Here is a 12,543-nt window from a genome sequence, read left to right as displayed (position 1 = left end):
GATTCTAGTAACACATATTTGCTCCTATTTTCAATCCATTTCCCAAACAGCACAGCTTGAAAATACAAGCAACCTCATCTACAACAATGTCCAACTCAATTGCTGAAGAATTTAACAGGAAAATCTAGTGTAAGCTCCAACAAGAAAGCAATGGTCCTTTTAGATTCCTTCACTGATTAGTATTGTAAACATTGGTATAGTCTGTGGATAGCAACATATTTTGGTATCCTTAAAGTCTGCTTAAAGAGTTAGGCATTCTATTAGCTGGAATTCCAAACTTTTACAACGTCCTCTCTTTTAACCACACCGCCGAGCTTACAACGTGAGTGAACGTACTTACCAAACTCATCGCAGACGCTCTCGTTTTCAATCAGAGTCGGGTGGTCAAATGTGTCGCGGCAGTACAGAATCCGGGTGCTTTCGTTTAGTATGGCAATGCCCCCCAATGCCATCACAAACTGGTCGACCAGCCAGGAAGATGATCGGTTTTGGATCCTCTTTAGCATGGTCCGATAGCGGCAGTACTGTGGGTAACTGAGGACAATGATCTTGGTGTCATCAACATTATCACAGTCATCATCAGCGTCATCGGCACCTGCGGAGAAACACGTGCGTTACACGTGTGGGCAGAGAACATTAATTACGCGGAACATAGACCTGGCCTGCCACTGTGCGCGATGGCTGCCCTAGTCTCACAAAAAACTGAATTTGTTTCTAATCGCTGGAAAACAGGACACCATGGTGACATTAAAATATATTTATTCTCATTATCATCCTAATGTAGCAGGGGAAATAGCACCTTCTACTTATGGCATGGTGCAAGGAACAGCTTTGAAGATTCATTAATATGAATCACTGAAACACAATGCGTTAAAAATTTACACATGAATATAATAATAAGCCCCATCGTGAGGCTTCGGGGAAGATGGAAGCTCACTCGACTGTTTAAATATTTATTTGAAAGAACACATATCATTAATGACAACAAACATGTGTTTGAAACAAGATTTTAAGAGTGTTTTGCTTTATACTGGCCTATGGCAACCTAAACAGGAAATAGCACAATAATGGCTAATGGCCTCATTATCCTGCATTAACTCAGGTTGACAGACACCACACCTAGACTAATGACATATGCACAACAATATATCTATACTACAAAATATTATGGGCTAAGGAGCATTTTCTATAGTAGCTACATTCACAGGCTTACTAATCAAGCATCAACTAAGCTATAATTAATACAATACTATTGCATAATTTGATGGACTGTGATTACTTCAAAAGCGACCTGGGAGGAGAAACTGCAGGATACCGAATTTAAGGGAGTCTATCAGGGAAATGTTCAATGATTCTGCTCCAATTCTGACACGCAGATGTAATTTAGGACACTGCTCCACCTCCTGATGCTATGGCGGGGAAAATACCACGTGGTTTGAGGTTGTACAGAGATCTGGTCCACACAGAGTTAGATAAACTGAGCTATGGCACATTGCAGTTCAAAGGTACAGAAGGGCAAAATTGACCAAAGCCCACTCCTCTGATCCAGAGCAATGCCCGCTAAAGCTACGCAATGATCTGTGGATGGAAGTTGACACGAACAGTTACGTCTGCACAATGAATAATTGGTCGGAGAGGCTGGTAACCTGGTTTGTCAATTAAGTGGACTTAGTATAAGGAAGAGTCTTCTTCAGCTGATCAGCACAAACTGCACTTATAATCATTTTCCTTGTAAAGTTTGATTGTGATAAAACATTGGTTGGGTTCATGGGAAATTTGGTTGAGCGCCAAATTCTACATCCTCGCTAGCAGCAGTAGCGGGGCGGACTCACAATGGAGAATCCAGCCCCCCTATCTCCTGTTGGCTTTACACTGTTCTGAAACTTTGCAAAGGTTTCAAGAGATCAGACATCAAAATGAAAATACCTGTTCAAAAAACAGACATGGGATTAATAGAATTTCCCTGGAATATACAGCCAGCAAGGTACTTCAAGTACAAGTGCATGTGTAGACCCAGGGAATGTGTATGATATAAATTTAAATTTACTGGGCGGGATTTTCCTCTCCCCCTCCCCCCCCCCCCCCCCCCCTCTCCGGCATGTTTTGCAGCGGTGAAAGTGGCCCGCCATTGGCCGGCGGCAGGATCTTTCGGTCCTGTCAACGTGCTTTCCCATTATTCGCGTCATCCGCCGGGGGTTGGGGTCACCGTCAGCAGGACCAAAAAATTCCAACAGCGGGAACGGCCAGAAAACTTTGGCCCTCGTGTTTTTAAAAAAATTAATTTGGGAAATAGTTCAATAAACATATTCTGTTCTTTGTTTAACCTAAGAAAACCTGGTTTGAGTAATTCTTGTAAATCTGTAAGTGTAAATAGTGGGAATGCAGTACTGAAAAGCAAATCCTCTTTCATAGCCACAGAAATAAATGCCTGTTCCAGTCAGAGCTGGAGTGGGAGAACAGGGGAATGATTTTACCCTTCATCACACGTCATAATCAGGGGGCTGAGAGGAAATTTGATTGAGGTGTTCAAATCATGAAGGGGCTGGACAGAGTAGATAGAGAACAACTGTTCCCATTGGTTGAAGGATGGAGAACCAGAGGACACAAGTTAAAGGTGACTGGCAAAAAGAAGCAATCGTGACAGGAGGAAGAAAGTTTTTAATACTGTAAATGGCTAGGATGTGGAACGCACTGCCTGAGAATGTGGTGGAGGCAGATTTAATCGAGCCCTTCAAAAGAGAGTCTGATCATTATCCTAGGCCCAACCATCTTCAGCTGCTTCATCAATTTTTTAAAAAAGTGTTTTAATTAAAGCTTTTTCAAACAGAATTTTTACATAACGAATAACAGAAAAATAAATGAAAAATATTTAACAAAACTAGGTGGCTGTTGTCATGATACAAAAAGAAAATATACATTTAATAGATAGTTCCCCCACCTGAGCCACCCTGAGGCCCCCCCTCCCCGAGCCACCCTGAGCCCCCCCCCCCCCACCCCCTATTGCTGCTGCTGCTGACATTTTACCGCTCCCCTAGAAAGTCAGGGATAGGTTGCCACCGCCGGGAGAACCCCAGCAAGGACCCTCTCAAGGCAAACTTTATTCGCTCCATGCTGAGGAACCCAGCCATGTCACTAACCCAGGTCTCCACACTCGGGAGTTTCGAGTCTCTCCACATTAACAAGATCCTTCTCCGGGCTACCAGGGAGGCAAAGGCCAACACCTCGGCCTCTTTCACTTCCTGCACTCCCGGATACTCTGACACACCAAAGATCGCTATTGTTGGACTCGGCTTCACCCGCGTGTCCAGAATCTTGGACATATGGACATGGTTTGTCGGACTCCCTAAACACCTTGCACACCTGTCCTCCACCCCAAAGAACTTGCTCATTCTCGCCGTCGTCATGTGAGCCCGATGTACCATCTTAAACTGAATTAAGCTGAACCTGACACATGATGAGGAAGAATTCACCCTGCCCAGGGCATCAGCCCACAGGCCCTCATCTAACTCCTCACCCAGCTCCTCCTCCCACTTGCCCTTCAGTTCAGCTGCTTCATCAATGACTTCCCTTCCATCATAAGGTCAGGAGCAGGGATATTTGCCATTGACTGCACAATGTTCAGCACCATTTGCGACTCCTCAGACACTAAAGCAATCTATGTCCAAATACAGCAAGACCTGGACAATATCCAGGCTGGGGTTGACAAGTGGCAAATTACATTCGTGCCACAGAAGTGCCAGGCAATGAATATCTCCAGCAAGAGAGGATCTAACCATCATCCCCATGACATTCAATGACATTACCATTGCTGAATCTCCCACTATCCAGGGAGTCACCATTGACCAGAAATTGAACTGGACGAACATATAAATAATGTAGCTACCAGAGCAGGTCAAAGACTAGGAATCCTGCGGTGAGTAACTCACCTCCAGACTTCCTAAAGCCTGTGCCACCATCTACAAGGCACAATTCAGGAGCGTGATGAAATACTCTCCACTTGCTTGGATGAGTGCAGCTCCAACAACACTCAAGAAGCTCGACATCATCCAGGTCAAAGTAGCCCATTTGATTGCTACCCCTTCCACAAATATTCACTCCCTCTCCACCACTGATGAACAGTGGCAGCTCTGTGTACCATCTACAAGATGCACTGCAGCAACTCACCAAGATTCTTCAGGCAGCACCGTCAAAACCGACAACCTCTATCACCTAGAAGGACAAAATCAGCAGATACCTGGGAACACCTGGGCAGCACGGTAGCATTATGGATAGCACAATCGCTTCACAGCTCCAGGGTCCCAGGTTTGATTCCCGGCTGGGTCACTGTCTGGGCGGAGTCTGCACATCCTCCCCGTGTGTGCGTGGGTTTCCTCCGGGTGCTCCGGTTTCCTCCCACAGTCCAAAGATGTGCAGGTTAGATGGATTGGCCGTGATAAATTGCCCTTAGTGTCCCAAATTGCCCTTAGTGTTGGGTGGGGTTACTGGGTTATGGGGAAAGGGTGGGAGGTGTTAACCTTGGGTAGGGTGCTCTTTCCAGGAGCCAGTGCAGTGCAGACTCGATGGGCCGAATGGCCTCCTTCTGCACTGTAAATTCTATGTAATCTAATTCTATGTAAAACCACTACCTGGAGGTCCCCTCCAAGTCACTCACCATGCTGACTTGGAAATATATCTCCATTCCTTCACTGTTTTGGGGTCAAAATCCCTAAAAGAACTGTGGTGCACCTACACCACATGAAGGGAGGTGACTCAATAAGGTAATTCACCGCCACATTCTCAAGGGCAACTATAGGCGGCATGGTGGCACAGTGGTTAGCACCGCTGCCTCGCAGCACCAGCGTTCAACTCCAACCTCGGGTGACTGTGTGGATATTGCACATTCTCCCAGTGTCTGGGTGGGTTTCCTCCGGGTGCTCTGGTCTACTCCCACAGTCCAAAGATGTACAGGTTAGGTGGATTAGCCATGCTAAATTGCCCCTTGTCCAAAGGTTAGGTGGGGTTACGTGGATTGGCCTAATTAGGAAGTTCTTTCGGAGGGTCAGTGCAGACTTGATGGGCCGAATGACCTTCTCCTTCACTGTAGGGGTCTAGCCACTGATGCCCATATCCCATAAATTAATTTTAAAAATTCTGATGAGGAAAGATTTGTGAGGCGACAGAGTGAATGTGGCAGTGTGGCATTTGGTGAATTACTTTGCAGAGAGCTGGCACAGAATCAATGGGCCAAGTGGCCTCCTTCTGTCCTGTAGCCATTCGACGATTCTATATGCTTCCATGATTTTGCCAATTCTCCCCTTAATCAGACATCACCCTAAGCTTTCGGATGGTTTTGACGGACGACTGCAACTCCATTCTGCTGACCAGTTGAGTTCGCTTATTTCTGTTCTATATCCAGCTGAACTTTTGGTGGATGCATCTACCAGAACAAAGACAAATATTCTCCTGTTCCTGCAGGAAAATATTTAATTTCAACCCCACCCTGAATGAAACCGGTATGTCCCTTTCTGTAAATGGGTAACTGCAAAGCTCATGGTGCTTTGTACTTCTGAAGGTTTTTTTCTCTTAAATAAACAGTGTTTTCTTTTCAGTGTACGATTGCTGCTTTCGTACAATACCAAGTAAACATCCGCGAGTTCGGCCCACACAGTGTGCTTGTGGAAGGTTAGTGGAATTGGCTCCGCATTCAGAGTTCAGGAATTAATTTTCGCAATTGGACACAAATTATGACAGATATCCCAAGTAATCCAAAGTGGTTTCTTGTAAAATAAGCACAGCGTGGTCAAAGAGGTCACTAATGTGGTTTCTGACACGGTGGAGGGGCAGAGGATGGGGGCACAAGTGTAAAAGTAGATTTAGGACATTCGGGGGTGATGTCTGGAAGCACCTCTTTGCAGTCCCAGGGTTGATGGGTTTGGAGAAGGGTGGGGTGGGGTGGGGGATTAGGATTATTAAGACTCCAGTTAGGGGTGATTTAAAGGGCCTACTGGTGCAAAGCAGAACACTCCCACTGCATGGGGCAGCTGCCAACTCAATGGAGCCAACCTCCTGACGACAGGCCCAGGGAATCTACCAGAGCCTAAGGCGAGAGCCACCAGCAGTAAGCGCAACCCCCATGACCAAACGAGCCACCCGGTGGGGCTTCCCCTCCAGTCCCATGGGCCTGCCTGCTTGACCTCCTCCAAATTATTATTTTAAATTACCCCTTGCTCCATATTGCAGGTGGGGAGTTTAAACCTAACCTGTTTGAGAGAGGAATTGTACGGATTGTTGTCCGATTTATGCATCGCCCCATTACACTGTCCGCTGGACAGCCAATCCCATCCCATTGATTTTCCGCAGACTTGTATTAAAGGTTAAAACAACCCGCGGCTACAGAATGAACAGAACTTGGAATCACGCCAGATGGATAGTGACGATCCAATTATTGCCCATTATCATTCCCTTGAAAGTGCAGCACTGTTGATAACTTAAACATGTTTTTACTCAAGGTTAAGGTTCGAGTAAAATGAGTATCACGTCTTCACATTGGTACAGTTTAGTCAATCAGCAGGGAAAGCACAACCCAAGTTGCAAAATGGAACTTTGAGTTCCTCAACTTGTAACAATGAACTGTTTAAAGATTAAATAGCAACATTCCGATCTCGGCAATATTGGGCGAGACTGGACCACAAATTAATTTCTGCCTCTGTTTAAAATTCTACCCACCATCTTAAAATGCAGCATTATATCAACAAGTAAAATTCATATTGCACCTTTTAACAAATAAAATGTAGCATTGCATCATCACCTCCACAGAAAATGACACTGAGCTACATTAGCAGGTTGACTATGGTCACCATCTTGTCGGTTCAATTAACAGTTCTGATAGATGACTTGGTTTGATAGGGAGAGCAACTGGGCAAGATTGGGCGGGGGTGGGGCGGGGACTCCCAATGTCATATAAAAATTTAATAAAGCTTTTGAAGTAACATCACAAGTTTAAAATCCATTTTCCAATAAATTAATTTTCTAATACATTACATGCATCCAATTATATTTTTCCAGTGAAGGGGCAATTTAGCGTGGCAATTCACCTACCCTACACATTTTTAGGTTGTGGGGGTGAGACCCACGCAGACACGGGGAGAATGTGCAAACTCCACACGGACAGTGACCAGGGGCCCGGATTGCACCCAGGTCATCGGTGGCATGAGGCAGCAGTGCTAACCACAGCGCCACCGTGCTGCCCCCAATATATTAATTCATAATCTAATACACTGTTCGGGTGCCAGTTGTAAAACTATGGGCAGAATTCTCCCAACCCACCCGCGATGGATTTGGCAGCGGCAGGACACAGTGAATCTAGAGGGAGTTAAAAAGCTGCAAACTCACCGGTGTAAAAACAAGTTGCAATTCTCCCAATGGCGGGTTGGTCATCCCACTGGGCAGGTGGCGCAAACGCCATTTGTATCTAATGAATGCTCATAGGGCAGCACAATGGCACAGTGGGTTAGCCCTGCAGCCTCACGGCGCCGAGGTCGCAGGTTCGATCCCGGCTCTGGGTCACTGTCCGTGTGGAGTTTGCACATTCTCCCCGTGTTTGCGTGGGTTTCGCCCCCACAACCTAAAGATGTGCAGGCTAGGTGGATTGGCCATGCTAAATTGCCCTAAATTGGAAAAAATGAATTGGGTACTCTAAATTTATATTTTAAAAAATGAATGCTCATTAAAACAGCTGCCCGGCAGCATCCCGCCAGGCCGTACAATCTTGCATCACGCCAGCAGGAACTTACATGGGTGTCAAACCCAATCGCTAAAGAGTGGCATACACAAGACTGTCCTGAATTTGCCAGAGACTTCGAGGTGAGTGCAACAACTTTTTGCCATACTGCTACACTGCTCCTGATGCACTGAACACTATTCTTCATTTTGTTTGTTCATAGGATGTGGGCATCACAGGCTGGGCCAGCATTTATTGCACTTCCCTAATTGCCATTGTGAGGGCAGTCAAGAGTCAACCATGTTGCTGTGGATCTGGAGTCAGATGTAGGCCAGACAAGGTCAGGATGGCAGATTTCCTTCCCTAAAGAACATTAGTGTTGAACTAGATGGGTTTTCACAACAATCACAATGGTTTCATGGTCATCAGACTTTTAATTGCAGATTTTATTGAGTTCAAATTTCACCAGTGGCAGGATTTGACCTGAATTCCCCAGAGCAGTACTCTAGGTCTGGTTTACTAGTCCAGTGACAATACCAGTATGTCCATGGGGACAGTGACCCAGGCCGGGATTGAACCCGGGTCCTTGGCACTGTATGGTTCCAGTCCCCCATCTCAAAGCCGAACTGGTTTCATGGACAGCTGCTGGATCCATGAACCCTCTGGTGTCGCGAAGTACAGGGGTCTCCTCCTCCCCTCCTCCTACCCGGTGCCACACGCCTGTGTCCATCTGGACAGCAATGTGCTGCGGGACCCATGCAGCCTCCAGTGAGCGGTGAGGCCTCAGTTTCATATCTTACCCGAAAGACAGTTTCAGCAGAATTCTCCGTCAGCGGGATCCTCCACTTCACCAGCAGTGCTCCCACACTCGCGGCTTTCCCGACAGCGTGGGCTGGTCACGGTGGGAGCCACGTTGACCAGCTGCTGGAAGGAAGGAACAGTGAATGGCCTAGGGGTTGGTAGGGTGGCACAGCGGTTAGCACTACTGCCTCACAGTGCTGAGGACCCAGGTTCGATCCTGGCCCCGGGTCACTGTCCGTGTGGAGTTTGCACATTCTCCCCGAGTCTGCGTGGGCCTTATCCCACAACCCAGAAGATGCGCAGGGTAGGTGGATTGGCCACGCTAAATTGCCCCTTATTTGGAAAAGAATAATTGGGTGCTCTAAATTTACATGAAAAAAATAGTGAACAGCCAACTCACTTTACAACCTGCCTCATTCTCTGTTTCAGAGCGGGTGCAAGACGAGTGGCTAAATCTCCATTGCGCTATTGTGTGTTAAATAAAGTCCCCGACCAATAACATCCCCACTGTACCTATCCACACCAAAACATGAATCCAATTAAACTGCCAGCATTAAAAAGGTGAGTCGCGGGTGGCACAGTGGCGCAGTGGTTACCATTGCTGCCTCACGGCGCCACGGACCCGGGTTCAATTCCGGCCCCTGGTCACTGTCCATGTAGAGCTTGCACATTCACTCTGTGTCTGCATGGGTCTCAGCCCCACAACCCAAAGATGTGCAGGGTACGGTGAATTGGCCGTGCTAAAATGCCCCGTAATTGAAAAAAAAATAATTGGGTACTCTAAATTTATTTTTTCTTAAAAATGAGTCACTTGCACTCTAATCAGGAATACAGGAGTATTGCCAGTTCGACATTGACTCAAAATTCCACCACTGTACACTTTACTACCTGTTTAAGGGTTAACTCCAACATGTACAATAGCACAATTCCAGCACAAACACCGTGTTCTCGTAAAAGATTTTTCTTTAAAAAGAGGTTGATTAAAATAAATAGTTGCTTTTTTGGCAGATGGCCATGTCGTGAATGTTTGAACTGCAGCAGATTCTACATGTTCCCTGACAACACCCCCTGCCAAAACAAAATCCTGACCTCACGAGCAGCTCCACAATAGATTTAAACAGGACTGCTTGCAGTACCAGCATACACGCAAAGTGCTCACATTAATTTCCCCTTGGCGCAGTTTCAATGCCAGCCCATTTATTGTTCCCTGTTTTAAAACAACAGCTGAAAGAATGTGACATGCTAACATGGAAATAGAAGTGTTGAGGTTAATAAATACAATAAAGGATGCATCGGAGCGATCAGCGACAGTAATCTCATCTCGATCTGCAGGTGATAATGAATAGCCAAGACTTGTTCTCGTGTGCAGTCACTTCATGAGAACCTTCCCGAGATTTGTTTTTGCAATTGCTTCCATTGTTTCCTGCAACATCGATGTGGCTTGGCCAAAAGCACAACATGGCTATCAAGAAATAGGAATGCGTAGCTCAGCAAGAAGATCGAAGCATTCCCCGCTCTCATCACCGTTCTCTTCATGACACTTGCCAACTTGCTCTTGGGATGTAGGCCATATTTATTGTCCGCCGCTAGTTGCCTGGTCAGCTTTGGCCTTCCTGTTTTCACTGGAGAATGGGAGCCAAGACATTCAACTCAAACGCAGGCCACATTCTTGCAATACTGTATCTGGGTGCAACACGTAACATTATGCTACAGTCCTTCGTGTGGACACCCGACACGTGGCTGCACCCATGCGTCCCCATCATTCTGCAGGCTGATGAAGTTTATTTGATCTTTTGTTCAGCCAAAGCTTGCTTATCTTCACACAAGGCTCTGCCGCTTACATTTCTCAAACCTCCTGCAAATGTCCAGTTCCTCCTTAGAACAGCTGCACCTATTATAAACTTACCCTGGGCATCCATTCACACCCACTAACACCCCCTCCCTCCCACTGTTCACAAGAACAATAGCCATCTGAAACACAGCCATTCATTTGTCCCCGTTCCCCAATATGGGATCAGAGTTCCGACTTCACATGCAATACGCACTACAATGCCAACAGGTGATAAACTGCCATGTAAATTTTAAACGCTGAATGTATTATATTGGAAGTTCCATATAGAAGCAGAGAGGCCATTCAGCCCATCAGGCCTGTTCCAAAGAACCATCCAGTCATATCAAGCTATCGGCAGCCCGACAATTTTCCCTCTTATTCAATTGCCTTTAGGAGGTTATTACTAAATGGACATTCACCACCCTTCCAGTCAGTGAATTCCAGGACAAAAATTGCCACATTCAATTTTCTCAACTCCTCTTTGGTTCTTTTGCCAACAAAGGTCAATTACTTTAAACCTTCACTCTCTGGTTATCAACCATCTTGGCTGGCAATGCACCTCCGCCCGCAGGTTTCCCAGCGGCATGGGATGGCTACAATGGGAAATCCCATTGCCGGCTGGGGGGAATCGGAGAATCCCAACCAGTTTCTCCATATTTACTCACTCAAAACCCATCATTTTAAAAAACACTAGTAGTATTAGTAAGTATTTAAAAGCCACCAGGCAGATCTAGAATCAAACCTTACTTATCAAAATTAAACTAAGCATGTGAGAAATCCAGTGACCATTTACATTCCCTGATCTTTTAGGGATTTCCTTTCAAATTATAAATTTAAAGTACCAAATTCATTTTTGTTCCAATTAAGGGGCACTTTTGCAATGCCAATTCACCTGCTCTGCACATCTTTGGGTTGTGGGGATAAAGCCCACAAGCTTTGGTTTGAAAACAAAGGGAGAATGTGCAAACTGCACACAGACAGTGACCCAGGGCTGGGATCGAACCCAGATCCTCGGCGCTGTGAGGCAGCAAAGCACTGTGCCGCCCTTCTTTTAGGAAGGTCTTCCATTTGAGAAATGTCATTGACAGAGACACCATCACCTCCAATTCACCAAGTATGCTGAAGTATGCTGCGAAAATCTAGGACAGAGGCAGAGTCTGGAGATGAACCAACCAATCTAGCCGCCAATCAGGTGTTCGCAACATACCCCTTTCACAGAGAACTGTTTTGCTGGGGGGGGGGGAAGAGAGAGGGGGTTTGGGGATGGCACTCACCCCGCCCCACCTCCACCCATGCTTGCTTGCCAGTAGTCTCTGTGAGGCATCCATCTAGGGAGGAGCCTCTCACTGCCCCCAGCCCGATCGGAGAGATTGGCTGGAGTCAGTGATGGAAGCCCCAGCGCGACGCTATGCCATCACAATATGGGTTTGCAGGGGCTTTTTTTTTAATGAAGTCACAATTTGATGCTGACACAATTCTGAGCAGGTCTGATGTGGTGAGGGGACTTGAATAATTGAGATGCCCATCAGTCACCTCAGAAAAGCAGATAAAGACACATCCCCTGTTGCTCAACATGATCATGTTCCAAACTAAATCTCACTTAGCAGCTACAGGGGTGAGTGACTATCAGTGGGAACCGATAGAATAAGCAACAAATCCACAAGTCAGATTGATGGATGGCTTCTAGCATATCGCTAGAAAATGAACTTATTAAATCTGACGAGAGCCTACTAAATCATTTCTGGGTTATTATGGCGACAATTGAGTATTTTCAGTGCAAGAATTAGTCCAAATGCATACTTTCAAAAAGTCCTATGGAGGGAAATCACTTATTAATGTTAATCCATCAAACTATTTTTTAAATTACATACAACTGACAGATGGAGTAACATGGAAAACAAAATTGTTCTGTTTTCAAAACAACTATTGCCACAAAACTCACAAAAATGTTTGAAAGCAATATAAATCAGCTGGCTAATTTATTCCAGTTTCTTTTCTTCCTCTCTCTAGAAGTTGAACAATAAACAACTTGAGGTCTAATTACAATCTGCTTCAGAAGCTACAGAAGTGAATAGAGCCACTGAAGAGTCTGAAACATTATAAAAAACAAGTCAAAGCAAGCGGAAGAGTCATAACAAGACACCGGGAGATCACTAACTTTAAACAAAAGTACAGCTACAGATGATACATATATATAAAAACTTAGAGCTTC

At 45.7% G+C, this 12,543-nt stretch overlaps 1 protein-coding gene across 2 annotated transcripts in view; it reads right to left on the bottom strand.

Annotated features, from left to right (window-relative positions):
* The window catches only part of arid5b (AT-rich interaction domain 5B), a 163,397-nt gene that overhangs the window by 107,961 nt on the left and 42,893 nt on the right, over positions 1–12,543 (bottom strand). The window contains exon 4 of one of the 2 annotated variants that reach the window (XM_038821529.1): positions 341–595. The exons of the other annotated variant lie outside the window; for it this stretch is intronic. Coding sequence (XP_038677457.1) covers positions 341–595 — 255 coding nt within the window. The remainder of the gene's footprint in view (positions 1–340; positions 596–12,543) is intronic. 2 annotated transcript variants of the gene reach the window in all.

Source organism: Scyliorhinus canicula, chromosome 16, assembly GCF_902713615.1.
Source record: "Scyliorhinus canicula chromosome 16, sScyCan1.1, whole genome shotgun sequence".
Classification (NCBI taxonomy): domain Eukaryota; kingdom Metazoa; phylum Chordata; class Chondrichthyes; order Carcharhiniformes; family Scyliorhinidae; genus Scyliorhinus; species Scyliorhinus canicula.
This window is presented reverse-complemented; position numbering and strand designations above follow the sequence as displayed.